Source organism: Nerophis lumbriciformis, linkage group LG27 (assembly GCF_033978685.3).
Source record: "Nerophis lumbriciformis linkage group LG27, RoL_Nlum_v2.1, whole genome shotgun sequence".
Classification (NCBI taxonomy): Eukaryota; Metazoa; Chordata; class Actinopteri; order Syngnathiformes; family Syngnathidae; genus Nerophis; species Nerophis lumbriciformis.
Genome location: NC_084574.2, coordinates 144,317 through 160,172, shown reverse-complemented (window position 1 = coordinate 160,172; position 15,856 = coordinate 144,317). Strand labels below are relative to the sequence as shown.

Genomic DNA, 15,856 nt, shown 5'->3' with positions numbered 1-15,856 from the left:
TCCCACCACCAGGGGGAGGTCAAGATTCACCCCTGAAGTTGCTGCAGTTCACCACTCCCACCACCAGGGGGAAGTCAAGATTCACCCCTGAAGTTGCTGCAGTTCACCACTCCCACCACCAGGGGGAGGTCAAGATTCACCCATGAAGTTGTTACAGTTCACCACTCCCACCACCAGGGGGAGGTCAAGATTCACCTATGAAGTTGTTACAGTTCACCACTCCCACCACCAGGGAGAGGTCAAGATTCACCTATGAAGTTGTTACAGTTCACCACTCCCACCACCAGGGGGAGGTCAAGATTCACCCATGAAGTTGTTACAGTTCACCACTCCCACCACCAGGGGGAAGTCAAGATTCACCCCTGAAGTTGCTGCAGTTCACCACTCCCACCACCAGGGGGAGGTCAAGATTCACCTATGAAGTTGTTACAGTTCACCACTCCCACCACCAGGGGGAGGTCAAGATTCACCTATGAAGTTGTTACAGTTCACCACTCCCACCACCAGGGGGAGGTCAAGATTCACCCATGAAGTTGTTACAGTTCACCACTCCCACCACCAGGGGGAGGTCAAGATTCACCCATGAAGTTGTTACAGTTCACCACTCCCACCACATATCATATCATATGTGTACATTATAATCCATCCATCCATTTTCTACCGCTTATTCCCTTAATAAAAAAATAAAAAAATAAATTATATAATATTATTAGAAGCTCTAATTGAAATGAATGTGCGTCGTTTCCTAACCTTTTTGTTGTTGTTTTGTTCGTAAAGAAAGTCGTTTTAATAAGTAAGTATTATATATGAGCTGTTATAATGTACACATATTATATATGAACTGTTATAATGTACACATATTATATATGAACTGTTATAATGTACACATATTATATATGAACTGTTATAATGTACACATATTATATATGAACTGTTATAATGTACACATATTATATATGAACTGTTATAATGTACACATATTATATATGAACTGTTATAATGTACACATATTATATATGAACTGTTATAATGTACACATATTATATATGAACTGTTATAATGTACACATATTATATATGAACTGTTATAATGTACACATATTATATATGAACTGTGTTGGAAAACCTCTTTTCTTGCTGTTGATGGAATTGGAGGTGTGTCATTAGTGGGCGTGTCATTAGTGGGTGTGTCATTAGTGGGTGTGTCATTAGTGGGCGTGTCATTAGTGGGTGTGTCATTAGTGGGTGTGTCATTAGTGGGCGTGTCATTAGTGGGCGTGTCATTAGTGGGTGTGTCATTAGTGGGCGTGTCATTAGTGGGTGTGTCATTAGTGGGTGTGTCATTAGTGGGCGTGTCATTAGTGGGCGTGTCATTAGTGGGCGTGTCATTAGTGGGTGTGTCATTAGTGGGTGTGTCATTAGTGGGCGTGTCATTAGTGGGCGTGTCATTAGTGGGCGTGTCATTAGTGGGCGTGTCATTAGTGGGCGTGTCATTAGTGGGCGTGTCATTAGTGTTTAGGACGTCCCGCCTTGTCTTTAAAAGTGTGTCGTCTGCTGTCATTGTCAGTGTTGATGTGCACCAACACCATCTTTCTGCACCATGAGGACTACTTTGTGTGTCTGCTTCCTCCTGTTTCCTCTTCTCATGGCGGAGGAACACCTCGGCAACGGTAAGTCGGAACTACTTTCCTCTGCCTTTTCCCTCCAAACTAGGAATGGAAGAAAGTTTATCAGGCTCACAATCAAAGTATGTTTAAGACAGGAGGAGTGCGACTATTAGTTGAAAGTAAGACATCAATGAGGTCAGCAGGGCTGTCCAAAGTGACCTTTGTCACTTTTTAAATAACTTCATCACTTTTGAAAAATACTATTACAACAAAAGCAGACATGAAAAGTGAAATAATAATAATAATAATAATAATAATAATAATAATAATAATAATAATAATAATAATAATAATAATAATAATGTCATGTAAAAATGTTGCTCAACATCAGCTTGTTTCAAGGTTGTGTTGCTCAACATCAGGTTGTTTCAAGGTTGTGTTGCTCAACATCAGGTTGTTTCAAGGTTGTGTTGCTCAGCATCAGGTTGTTTCAAGGTTGTGTTGCTCAACATGAGGTTGTTTCAAGGTTGTGTTGCTCAACATCAGGTTGTGTTGCTCAACATCAGGTTGTTTCAAGGTTGTGTTACTCAACATCAGGTTGTTTCAAGGTTGTGTTGCTCAGCATCAGGTTGTTTCAAGGTTGTGTTGCTCAACATGAGGTTGTTTCAAGGTTGTGTTGCTCAACATCAGGTTGTGTTGCTCAACATCAGGTTGTTTCAAGGTTGTGTTACTCAACATCAGGTTGTTTCAAGGTTGTGTTGCTCAGCATCAGGTTGTTTCAAGGTTGTGTTGCTCAACATGAGGTTGTTTCAAGGTTGTGTTGCTCAACATCAGGTTGTGTTGCTCAACATCAGGTTGTTTCAAGGTTGTGTTGCTCAACATGAGGTTGTTTCAAGGTTGTGTTGCTCAACATCAGCTTGTTTCAAGGTTGTGTTGCTCAACATCAGGTTGTTTCAAGGTTGTGTTGCTCAACATCAGGTTGTTTCAAGGTTGTGTTGCTCAACATCAGGTTGTTTCAAGGTTGTGTTGCTCAACATCAGGTTGTTTCAAGGTTGTGTTGCTCAACATCAGGTTGTTTCAAGGTTGTGTTGCTCAGCATCAGGTTGTTTCAAGGTTGTGTTACTCAACATCAGCTTGTTTCAAGGTTGTGTTGCTCAACATCAGCTTGTTTCAAGGTTGTGTTGCTCAACATCAGGTTGTTTCAAGGTTGTGTTGCTCAGCATCAGGTTGTTTCAAGGTTGTGTTGCTCAACATCAGGTTGTTTCAAGGTTGTGTTGCTCAACATCAGGTTGTTTCAAGGTTGTGTTGCTCAACATCAGCTTGTTTCAAGGTTGTGTTGCTCAACATCAGGTTGTTTCAAGGTTGTGTTACTCAACATCAGGTTGTTTCAAGGTTGTGTTGCTCAACATCAGGTTGTTTCAAGGTTGTGTTGCTCAACATCAGCTTGTTTCAAGGTTGTGTTACTCAACATCAGCTTGTTTCAAGGTTGTGTTGCTCAACATCAGGTTGTTTCAAGGTTGTGTTGCTCAACATCAGGTTGTTTCAAGGTTGTGTTGCTCAACATCAGGTTGTTTCAAGGTTGTGTTGCTCAACATCAGCTTGTTTCAAGGTTGTGTTACTCAACATCAGCTTGTTTCAAGGTTGTGTTGCTCAACATCAGGTTGTTTCAAGGTTGTGTTGCTCAACATCAGGTTGTTTCAAGGTTGTGTTGCTCAACATCAGGTTGTTTCAAGGTTGTGTTGCTCAACATCAGGTTGTTTCAAGGTTGTGTTGCTCAGCATCAGCTTGTTTCAAGGTTGTGTTGCTCAACATCAGGTTGTTTCAAGGTTGTGTTGCTCAACATCATGTTGTTTCAAGGTTGTGTTGCTCAACATCAGGTTGTTTCAAGGTTGTGTTGCTCAGCATCAGCTTGTTTCAAGGTTGTGTTGCTCAACATCAGGTTGTTTCACGGTTGTGTTACTCAACATCAGCTTGTTTCAAGGTTGTGTTGCTCAACATCAGCTTGTTTCAAGGTTGTGTTGCTCAACATCAGCTTGTTTCAAGGTTGTGTTGCTCAACATCAGGTTGTGTTGGCAGCTGGCAGAGTGAGTGTAAGGATCCAAATGTCCCCAGCATGCTTTTAAAGTGGAAAAAGTTTGATCTGGAGAGAACATTTTGCTTCTTTCCAAAAGTAATTGTAAATAATGAGAGGAAGACTAAATGTCAGTTGATGTTCTCTTCCATTGCAGAGTTCTATTCTCTCCTGGAGAAGAGTCAGGGCACTTTAGTGGAGCCAGCCCAGACCAACCAGAGCCGGCTGATGGTGAAAGAACCTTCTCTGGCCATCAATGAGCTTCTAGAGAAGAGCAGCAGGACGTCCGAGTCCAAGTTCCATCCTCTCTCGTCTTCCGTGTGGCCAAAGCACAGCCACCACTTGTCCTCCGTCCTGCGCCACCACAACAAGAGTAAGAAAGGAGGCAAGATGTTGGAAGTGAGCACCGACAAAAGCCGAGGACAAGCGACCGGTCTGCTTCCCAAACCGGCAAACCGCACGGTCCAGCTGGGCCTCAGCCCGCCTCAGCCCACCCAGTCAGAGGACCATCACAACTCCAGAGCCAGAAGCGCTCCGGCTCCTGGCAGAGAACCCTTCGGCCGACGCATGGACCCTGAGGAGAACCGGCCAGGGAAGGCGGGCCTCTTCCAGGCGGGCATGGCTGTGACGCCACTCCGAAACAACAGCCGGCCGGCGGTCAGCTACAACCGCCGCTCTTCAAGCTTGCTGCAGCACTTTGACGTCCTCAGACCAGGTCAGTGAGCTTTGTGTGCAAGGAAGAAACTTCTTCTGCCGGTCCCTCACTTCAACTTCAAGAGCAGTCCATAGCCTGCAGAACCTTGTAGTCAACCCTTCTGTCTCTCTTACCGGGCTTTTCCTACTCTTCCACCCGGGGCTTGATCCCAGGAGAGGCAAGCATGCTGACTACCACGCTAAAAGCCCAGGCTGGCGACTCCATAGCCAGCAATGCTCTTCAGGTTGTCAGGGAGTGAAGTATACCAACAAAGCATTGATTCCACTTCTTTTGCTAGCACAGCCTCTCTTTCAGCATCATTATTACACATTTGAGACACATTTTGGGTGTAAATCTATGCTGCTTTTCAAAAACTAACCATTGATGACAAAGTGTCTTCCACTTCTTTTGCCAGCACAGACTCTTTTTTCATCATTATTGCAGTTTTCCTACACATTTTGGGTCAAAAGCCATGCCGGTTTTCAAAAAAACATCCCCGAGATGTTTTTTGTTTCTTCTACTACTTCTTTTGCCAGCATATCACCTCTTTGACGGCGGTTTTCTGTACAATTTAGCTCAAAAATCATGTTGGTTTTCAAAAACAAACTACTGATATCAATGAGGCTTCTACTTCCTTTGCCAGCACGTCCTCTTGTACTTCTTTCGCCATCATCACAGTTTTCCTACACTTATTTTGGGTCTAAATCCATGTTTGTTTACAAACAAAACACCTATATGTCTTTTCTTTTTTCTTCTACTTCTTTTGCCAGCATATCACTTCTTTGATTGCAGTTGTATGTTTAATTCTGCTCAAAATCCATGCTGGTCTTCAGAAACAAACCACCAATAACAAAGTGGCTTCCACTTCCTTTGCCAGCACATCCTCTTGTACTTCTTTGGCCATCCTTCTTACACATTTACTACACATTGTGGGTTCAAATCCATGCTGGTTTTAACACTCAAATGTGTCTTTTCTTTCTGCTACTACTTCTTTTGCCAGCACATCAAGCCTTTGATTGCAGTTGTATGTTCAATTCTGCTCAAACTCCATGCTGGTCTTCCAAACCAAAGCACTGCCAAAGTTGCAGACACGATTACACCTTTTCCACACCTTTTAGGTCAAAGTCATGGCTCATTTACCCACCAAGATGCTCTGCTTCTTTTCCCAGCACATCCCCTTCGTCTACCTTTTTTGACAGCACATCACCAATTTCTTTGCAGTTTTTATGTGTCTTTAAGGTCAACCGTGGTTTTCAAAAAGAATGACCAAGAAAAGAGCTTCTCTCTTCTTTTGCCAGCACTGCTTCTTCTTATGCTTCTTTTGCCAGCGTATCTGCCTTCGTATTGCAGTCTTCTGTGCAACGTGCTGCTTTTCAAAAATAAACCACCACCAACAAAATCATGTCTAATTATTTTTTTAAAACACCAAAGTCATTTCCCTCTTTTGCCAACAGAAGTTGTCCCCACATTTGAGGGGAAAAACCAAGATGTCCATCTTCTTTTGCTAGCATGATCATTCATTCTCCACACATTTTGAGCCAAAATGCTGGCTAACCTTAATAAAAAAAACAGCAAGTTGTTTTCCACACATTTCAGGTTGAAATCATGATTCATTGAATTTGATAAAACACCAAGATGTTTGCTTCTTTTGCCAGGATGAAAACTATGGCTACTGCAATTTTAAAAACCCATCAAAATGCTCTTCTTCTTTTGCCAGCACATCTTATTCTTATGCTTCTTTAGAAAGCACACGACCGCTTTTATTGCAGTTAGCATGTACTTTCAGGTCAAATACAACACTGCTCTTCAAAAAGAATCACCAAGGAAAGATCTTCCCACTTCTTACGGTTCCTTTGCCAGCATACCACACATTTTATTGCAGTTTTCTGTACAATTTGGGTCCAAATCAATGCTAGTTTTCAAAAATAAACCAACAATAGCAAAGTACTGAAGGTCAATTTTGGTTTTCAAACACCAAGATGTTCTGCTTCTTTTGCCAGTCCACATATTTGAGGTCAAAATAATGGCCAATCTACAAAAAATACCAAAGAAGTTTACCAAGACGTTCTCCTTCTTTAGCCAGCATGATGTTTTACACACAAACCCTGACTAATTACATGTAAAAATACTAAGACGTTCTCCTTTTTCCAGAATGATCACACCTTTTACTTCAAAGTCATTTCATTGAAGGAACCCACAAAGATGCTCTGCTTTTTTCTTTTTCTTACACTTCTTTTGACAGCATATCATTCTTTTCATTGAAGTTTTGTATGTACTTTCAGGTCAAATACAACGCTGGTTTTCAAAAGTAATCAGCAAGGAAAGCACTTCCCACTTCTTTTGCCAGCAGCCTTCTAAAGGTTATTTTTGCAACATATCACCCATTTATTGACGTTTTTTTCCTACAATTTGGGTCCAAATCAATGCTGTTTTTTTTCCAAAAATAAACCACTAAAAAGGAAGTCTTCTCTTGTCAATGCAGCTCGTCCAATTCTTTTGCCAGCATCATTCTTAGAGAATGCATCTTTTTCTGTCCAAATCAATGCTTCTTTTCAAAGATCAACCACTAAGTTTTCATGCTCCTTTTCACAGATGAAGGCCAAAGGGAAATTCCATTGTTTTGCTTCTTTGGCCAGCATATTGCAGTTTGTGCTGAGAAGTAGTTAGTTTGTGCTGAGAAGTAGTTAGTTTGTGCTGAGAAGTAGTTAGTTTGTGCTGAGAAGTAGTTAGTTTGTGCTGAGAAGTAGTTAGTTTGTGCTGAGAAGTAGTTAGTTTGTGCTGAGAAGTAGTTAGTTTGTGCTGAGAAGTAGTTAGTTTGTGCTGAGAAGTAGTTAGTTTGTGCTGAGAAGTAGTTAGTTTGTGCTGAGAAGTAGTTAGTTTGTGCTGAGAAGTAGTTAGTTTGTGCTGAGAAGTAGTTAGTTTGTGCTGAGAAGTAGTTAGTTTGTGCTGAGAAGTAGTTGAGATGTGACTTGACTTGTCTGAGATGTTTTCCTCCTTGCAGAGTCGGAGGCGACGCACGATTCCTTCTGCATGAGCGAGTGCAGGAAGGAGAAGGAGGAGAAGGAGCATCTGTGCTACAGCCAGTTTGGTAGGTAGAAGATGGAAGCTCAACGTGTCCTGTGGTCTTCAACATGTCCTGTGGTCTTCAACATGTCCTGTGGTCTTCAACATGTCCTGTGGTCTTCAACATGTCCTGTGATCTTCAACATGTCCTGTGGTCTTCAACATGTCCTGTGGTCTTCAACGTGTCCTCTGGTCTTCAACATGTCCTGTGGTCTTCAACGTGTCCTGTGGTCTTCAACATGTCCTGTGGTCTTCAACATGTCCTGTGGTCTTCAACGTGTCCTGTGGTCTTCAACATGTCCTGTGGTCTTCAACGTGTCCTGTGGTCTTCAACATGTCCTGTGGTCTTCAACATGTCCTGTGGTCTTCAACGTGTCCTGTGGTCTTCAACATGTCCTGTGGTCTTCAACATGTCCTGTGGTCTTCAACATGTCCTGTGGTCTTCAACGTGTCCTGTGGTCTTCAACACGTCCTGTGGTCTTCAACGTGTCCTGTGGTCTTCAACATGTCCTGTGGTCTTCAACGTGTCCTGTGGTCTTCAACATGTCCTGTGGTCTTCAACGTGTCCTGTGGTCTTCAACGTGTCCTGTGGTCTTCAACGTGTCCTGTGGTCTTCAACATGTCCTGTGGTCTTCAACATGTCCTGTGGTCTTCAACATGTCCTGTGGTCTTCAACGTGTCCTGTGGTCTTCAACACGTCCTGTGGTCTTCAACGTGTCCTGTGGTCTTCAACATGTCCTGTGGTCTTCAACGTGTCCTGTGGTCTTCAACATGTCCTGTGGTCTTCAACATGTCCTGTGGTCTTCAACGTGTCCTGTGGTCTTCAACGTGTCCTGTGGTCTTCAACATGTCCTGTGGTCTTCAACATGTCCTGACAGCCGTGAATGGTGTGGTCCACCAGCTGGAGGTTCTGCGCAGAGGAGTACGCTTAGTCACCCTGATGGTGAGCAGCGATGGCTTCTACAAGAGCAGTCGTCTCTACGCCGCTCCTGACTCCTTCTTCTTCAAAGTGCACCTCCTGGTCCTGGACACCTTCCACTGCAGCAAGCCCTGTCCTGACATCACACTTGGTCAGAACTTTACTCCTTTTACTCACACTTTTACTCCTTTTATTCACACTTCTACTCCTTTTATTACACTTCTACTGCACTTGTACCCCTTATATTCCACTTCTACTCCTTTTATTACACTTCTACTGCACTTTTACTCCTATTATTACACTTTTACTCTCACTTCTACTCCTTTTATTCCCACTTCTCCTTCTTTTATTACACTTCTACTCGTTATCACACTTTTACTCCTTTTATTCTGACTTTTACTCCTTTTATCCACTTCTACTCCTTTTATTCCTACTTCTACTCCTTTTATCCACTTCTACTCCTGTTATTACACTTTTACTCCTTTTATTCCAACTTTTACTCCTTTTATTCCCACTTCTACTCCTTTTATTACACTTCTACTCCTGTTATTATACTTTTACTCCTTTTATTCCCACTTCTACTCCTTTTATTCCTACTTCTACTCCTTTTATCCACTTCTACTCCTGTTATTACACTTTTACTCCTTTTATTCCAACTTTTACTCCTTTTATTCCCACTTCTACTCCTTTTATTACACTTCTACTGCACTTTTACTCCTATTATTACACTTTTACTCTCACTTCTACTCCTTTTATTCCCACTTCTCCTTCTTTTATTACACTTCTACTCGTTATCACACTTTTACTCCTTTTATTCTGACTTTTACTCCTTTTATCCACTTCTACTCCTTTTATTCCTACTTCTACTCCTTTTATCCACTTCTACTCCTGTTATTACACTTTTACTCCTTTTATTCCAACTTTTACTCCTTTTATTCCCACTTCTACTCCTTTTATTACACTTCTACTCCTGTTATTATACTTTTACTCCTTTTATTCCCACTTCTACTCCTTTTATTCCTACTTCTACTCCTTTTATCCACTTCTACTCCTGTTATTACACTTTTACTCCTTTTATTCCAACTTTTACTCCTTTTATTCCCACTTCTACTCCTTTTATTACACTTCTACTCCTGTTATTATACTTTTACTCCTTTTATTCCCACTTCTACTCCTTTTATTACACTTCTACTCCTGTTATTACACCTTTACTCCTTTTATTCCCACTTCTACTCCTTTTATACCAACTGTTACTCCTTTTATTGGCTGTCCAAGGTGAGTGGGGTATGTAGATGTCATAATACAACAATACAATTGTTTCAAATACAACAGTTCATACATGTCAACAATACAATTGTTCCATGATGGACTTTGTAGTTGTGTCATGGGATTAGCGGTCTCATGTTTTGGACAGTCGGGTGAAGAGAGGGGCGGAGCTTTCTAGCGATCACCACCTGGTGGTGAGTTGGCTGCGATGGTGGGGGAGGATGGCGGACACACCTGGCAGGCCCAAACGCATTGTGAGGGTTTGGCAGAGTCTCCTGTCAGAGAGACTTTCAATTCCCACCTCCGGAAGAACTTTGAACATGTCACGAGGGAGGTGCTGGACATTGAGTCCGAGTGGACCATGTTCCGTACCTCTATTGTCGAGGCGGCTGATTGGAGCTGTGGCCACAAGGAGGTTGGTGCCTGTCGTGGCGGTAATCCTAGAACCCGTTGGTGGACATCAGAGGTGAGGGATGCCGTCAAGCTGAAGAAGGAGTCCTATCGGGTTCTTTTGGCTCATAGGACTCCGGAAGCCTGCGATGAGGTGGCGACTTGTCCAGGGTGTACCCTGCCTCCCGCCCGATTGTAGCTGAGATAGGCTCCAGCACCCCCCGCGAATAAGCGGTAGAAAATGGATGGATGTATGGACTCCGGAGGCAGCGGACAAGTACCGACAGGCCAAGCGGTGTGCGGCTTTAGTGGTTGCAGAGGCAAAAACTGGGACATGGGAGGAGTTCGGGGAAGCCATGGAAAACGACTTCCGGACGGCTTCGAAGCGATTCTGGACCACCATCCGCCGCCTCAGGAAGGTGAAGCAGTGCACTATCAACACCGTGTATGGTGAGGATGGTGTTCTGCTGACCTTGACTGCGGATGTTGTGGATCGGTGGAGGGAATACTTCGAAGACCTCCTCAATCCCACCAACACGTCTTCCTATGAGGAAGCAGTGCCTGGAGAACATGTGGTGGACTCTCCTATTTCTGGGGCTGAGGTAGTTAAAGGCCCCGAGGGTGGATGAGAACCGCCCGGAGTTCCTTAAGGCTCTGGATGCTGTGGGGCTGTCTTGGTTAACAAGACTCTGCAACATCGCGTGGACATCGGGGGCAGTACCTCTGGATTGGCAGACCAGGGTGGTGGTTCCTCTCTTTAAGAAGGGGAACCGGAGGGTGTGTTCCAATGCATCCCATTGAAAATATGATTGGTATGATGAATAATGATAAATGATATATTAGATTCTTTTCATTGATGATAACTTGCTTGAATGTCATCTTTACACAAATATTAGTGCTAAACTGTATACAACCCCCGTTTCCATATGAGTTGGGAAATTGTGTTAGATGTAAATATAAACGGAATACAATGATTTGCAAATCCTTTTCAAGTCATATTCAGTTGAATATGCTACAAAGACAACATATTTGATGTTCAAACTCATAAACTTTATTTTTTTTTGCAAATAATTAACTTTAGAATTTGATGGCAGCAACACGTGACAAAGAAGTTGTGAAAGGTGTCAATAAATACTGATAAAGTTGAGGAATGCTCATCAAACACTTATTTGGAACATCCCACAGGTGTGCAGGCTAATTGGGAACAGGTGGGTGCCATGATTGGGTATAAAAGTAGATTCCATGAAATGCTCAGTCATTCACAAACAAGGATGGGGCGAGGGTCACCACTTTGTCAACAAATGCCTGAGCAAATTGTTGAACAGTTTAAGAAAAGCCTTTCTCAAGCAGCTATTGCAAGGAATTTAGGGATTTCACCATCTACGGTCCGTAACATCATCAAAGGGTTCAGAGAATGTGGAGAAATCACTGCACGTAAGCAGCTAAGCCCGTGACCTTCCATCCCTCAGGCTGTACTGCATCAACAAGCCACATCAGTGTGTAAAGGATATCACCACATGGGCTCAGGAACACTCCAGAAACCCACTGTCAGTAACTACAGTTGGTCGCTACATCTGTAAGTGCAAGTTAAAACTCTCCTATGCAAGGCGAAAATTTTTTATCAACAACACCCAGAAACGCCGTCGGCTTCGCTGGGCCTGAGCTCATCTAAGATGGACTGATACAAAGTGGAAAAGTGTTCTGTGGTCTGACGAGTCCACATTTCAAATTGTTTTTGGAAACTGTGGACGTCGTGTCCTCCGGACCAAAGAGGAAAAGAACCATCCGGATTGTTCTAGGGTGAAAGTGTAAAAGTCAGCATGTGTGATGGTATGGGGGTGTATTAGTGGCCAAGACATGGGTAACTTACACATCTGTGAAGGCACCATTAATGCTGAAAGGTACATACAGCTTTTGGAGCAACATATGTTGCCATCCAAGCAACGTTACCATGGACGCCCCTGCTTATTTCAGCAAGACAATGCCAAGCCACGTGTTACATCAACGTGGCTTCATAGTAAAAGAGTGCGGGTACTAGACTGGCCTGCCTGTAGTCCAGACCCGTCTCCCATTGAAAATGTGAAGCCTAAAATAGCAGAAGGGAGACCCCCGGACTGTTGAACAACTTAAGCTGTACATCAAGCAAGAATGGGAAAGAATTCCACCTGAGAAGCTTCAAAAATGTGTCTCCTCAGTTCCCAAACGTTGTTAAAAGGAAAGGCCATGTAACACAGTGGTGAACATGCCCTTTCACAACTACTTTGGCACGTGTTGCAGCCATGAAATTCTAAGTTAATTATTATTTGCAAAAAAAAAAAAAAGTTTATGAGTTTGAACATGAAATATGTTGTCTTTGTAGCATATTCAACTGAATATGGCTTGAAAAGGATTTGCAAATCATTGTATTCCGTTTATATTTACATCTAACACAATTTCCCAACTCATATGGAAACGGGGTTTGTACGTTCATATGTTCTTTGGCAAATAATTAAAGTTTCAACCATAAGCATTTGTTCTGTCAAAAAGCAAAGAATGAATTCATATAGTAAAAAAAAAAAGAAGTAATTTATTGAGAGACTTTCGAGGGCCTCCAGTTTGACATGTTGGGATTTCTTTTTGAAAGATGTTGTGATGAAACATGTTGGGATGTCTTTTTGAAAGATGTTGTGATGAAACATGTTGGGATGTCTTTTTGAAAGATGTTGTGATGAAACATGTTGGGATGTCTTTTTGAAAGATGTTGTGATGAAACATGTTGGGATGTCTTTTTGAAAGATGTTGTGATGAAACATGTTGGGATGTCTTTTTGAAAGAAGACTTCTTTTGAAGTCTTATGAGCGAGACTGAAGGTGAGACTTGAGAGGTAAAAATATATCTTTTGAAAATGAAAATAGCAAAATGGCCCCTGCATGCTTAATTGTGGCCCTCAGTGTAAAAGTGTGGAGCGCTGCAGCATCAGCTGGTTGTCCCTCACTGCTCCCCTCACTTCCCCAGGCAGCAGATACATTGCAATGGGACAAATCTACCACCGGAGGCGCCATCTTCCTGCCGACCTCCTGACTCTGCTGGGAGGAAGACTGAAGGCAGGCGACGGCATCCTGAGGAGCAACAACTACGTCAGGAGGTTCAACAAACGCAAGCACCAGAAGGTGGTGGAGGCCACGCACACCCGCTGTCGGTGAGCGCCCCCTGCTGGTGTGGCCACAAACAACTGAACCATGGATGGACTTCTCTCCTTGCTTCATGGCCACAAAGAACTGAACCATGGATGGACTTCTCTCCTTGCTTCATGGCCACAAAGAACTGAACCATGGATGGACTTCTCTCCTTGCTTCATGGCCACAAAGAACTGAACCATGGATGGACTTCCCTTCTTGCTTCATGGCCACAAAGAACTGAACCATGGATGGACTTCTCTCCTTGCTTCATGGCCACAAAGAACTGAACCATGGATGGACTTCTCTCCTTGCTTCATGGCCACAAAGAACTGAACCATGGATGGACTTCTCTCCTTGCTTCATGGCCACAAAGAACTGAACCATGGATGGACTTCTCTCCTTGCTTCATGGCTGGTACATGAAGTCTAGAGAAGGATCTCATTGGCAATTACAAAACAAACTCAAATAAGTAACTACTCTTTCAATAACACTATGGATGTCAAAGCTTCAGAGTACACTTTAGCAAAGTTCATTTGGACTTTTTTTCCTTTTATGTTACACCACATTCTCTCCACACTTACCCATGTTTGACACATTCTCTCCACACTTACCCATGTTTGACACCTTCTCTCCACACTTACCCATGTTTGACACATTCTCTCCACACTTACCCATGTTTGACACATTCTCTCCACACTTACCCATGTTTGACACATTCTCTCCACACTTACCCATGTTTGACACATTCTCTCCACACTTACCCATGTTTGACACCTTCTCTCCACACTTACCCATGTTTGACACATTCTCTTCACACTTACCCATGTTTGACACATTCTCTTCACACTTACCCATGTTTGACACATTCTCTCCACACTTACCCATGTTTGACACATTCTCTCCACGCTTACCCATGTTTGACACATTCTCTCCACGCTTACCCGTTTGACACATTCTCTTCACACTTACCCATGTTTGACACATTCTCTTCACACTTACCCATGTTTGACACATTCTCTCCACACTTACCCATGTTTGACACCTTCTCTCCACACTTACCCATGTTTGACACATTCTCTCCACGCTTACCCATGTTTGACACATTCTCTCCACGCTTACCCATGTTTGACACATTCTCTCCACGCTTACCCATGTTTGACACATTCTCTCCACACTTACCCATGTTTGACACATTCTCTCCACACTTACCCATGTTTGACACATTCTCTCCACACTTACCCATGTTTGACACATTCTCTCCACACTTACCCATGTTTGACACATTCTCTCCACACTTACCCATGTTTGACACATTCTCTTCACACTTACCCATGTTTGACACATTCTCTTCACACTTACCCATGTTTGACACATTCTCTTCACACTTACCCATGTTTGACACATTCTCTTCACACTTACCCATGTTTGACACATTCTCTCCACACTTACCCATGTTTGACATATTATCTGCACACTTACCCATGTTTGACACATTCTCTCCACACTTACCCATGTTTGACACATTCTCTTCACACTTACCCATGTTTGACACATTCTCTCCACACTTACCCATGTTTGACACATTCTCTTCACACTTACCCATGTTTGACACATTCTCTCCACACTTACCCATGTTTGACACATTCTCTTCACACTTACCCATGTTTGACACATTCTCTCCACACTTACCCATGTTTGACACATTCTCTCCACACTTACCCATGTTTGACACATTCTCTTCACACTTACCCATGTTTGACACATTCTCTTCACACTTACCCATGTTTGACACATTCTCTTCACACTTACCCATGTTTGACACATTCTCTCCACACTTACCCATGTTTGACATATTATCTGCACACTTACCCATGTTTGACACATTCTCTCCACACTTACCCATGTTTGACACATTCTCTTCACACTTACCCATGTTTGACACATTCTCTCCACACTTACCCATGTTTGACACATTCTCTTCACACTTACCCATGTTTGACACATTCTCTTCACACTTACCCATGTTTGACACATTCTCTCCACACTTACCCATGTTTGACACATTCTCTTCACACTTACCCATGTTTGACACATTCTCTCCACACTTACCCATGTTTGACACATTCTCTCCACACTTACCCATGTTTGACACATTCTCTTCACACTTACCCATGTTTGACACATTCTCTTCACACTTACCCATGTTTGACACCTTCTCTTCACACTTACCCATGTTTGACACCTTCTCTTCACACTTACCCATGTTTGACACATTCTCTTCACACTTACCCATGTTTGACACATGTTAGATGCTTGATATTTCAGATTGATTATATATATACTGTATATAGACACAGTATACACACCATTTTGGACAAGCCTGTGTTACACAAACTGACTGACAAAATGCAAGTTATATATATATACTGTTTTATAGTTCTGTATGACTTTTTTTTTTATTTTTTAAGAATCTAAAGCAGGGGTCCCCAACCTTTTTGTAACTGCAGACCGGTCAACGCTTGAAAAAGACCAGGGGATGGGGGTCATAAAAGAAATACAATCATGTGTGCTTACGGACTGTATCCCTTGCAGACTGTATTGATATATATTGATATATAATGTAGGAACCACAATATTAATAACAGAAAGAAACAACACTTTTGTGTGAATGAGTGAAGGGAGGTTTTTT

General features: G+C 42.6%; 1 protein-coding gene across 1 annotated transcript; it reads left to right on the top strand.

The window, feature by feature from the left end:
- Positions 1–1,583: 1,583 nt before the first annotated feature.
- Positions 1,584–13,893, top strand: LOC133624348 (UPF0450 protein C17orf58 homolog). The gene is made up of 5 exons (XM_061987839.2): positions 1,584–1,669; positions 3,835–4,392; positions 7,373–7,459; positions 8,313–8,504; positions 13,004–13,893. Exons 1-5 carry the CDS (start codon positions 1,600–1,602, stop codon positions 13,189–13,191), a joined length of 1,095 nt encoding a protein of 364 aa, XP_061843823.2. The 5' UTR covers positions 1,584–1,599; the 3' UTR covers positions 13,192–13,893.
- The last annotated feature ends 1,963 nt before the right edge of the window (positions 13,894–15,856 follow it).

Bases quoted from the DNA above. Each gene is read 5' to 3' on its own strand.
- LOC133624348 (XM_061987839.2), top strand. From the start codon at position 1,600: ATGAGGACTACTTTGTGTGTCTGCTTCCTCCTGTTTCCTCTTCTCATG. The intron at 4,393-7,372 runs GTCAGTGAGCTT...TCCTCCTTGCAG, and splicing joins CTTTGACGTCCTCAGACCAG to AGTCGGAGGCGACGCACGAT. The intron at 8,505-13,003 runs GTCAGAACTTTA...TCACTTCCCCAG, and splicing joins CTGTCCTGACATCACACTTG to GCAGCAGATACATTGCAATG.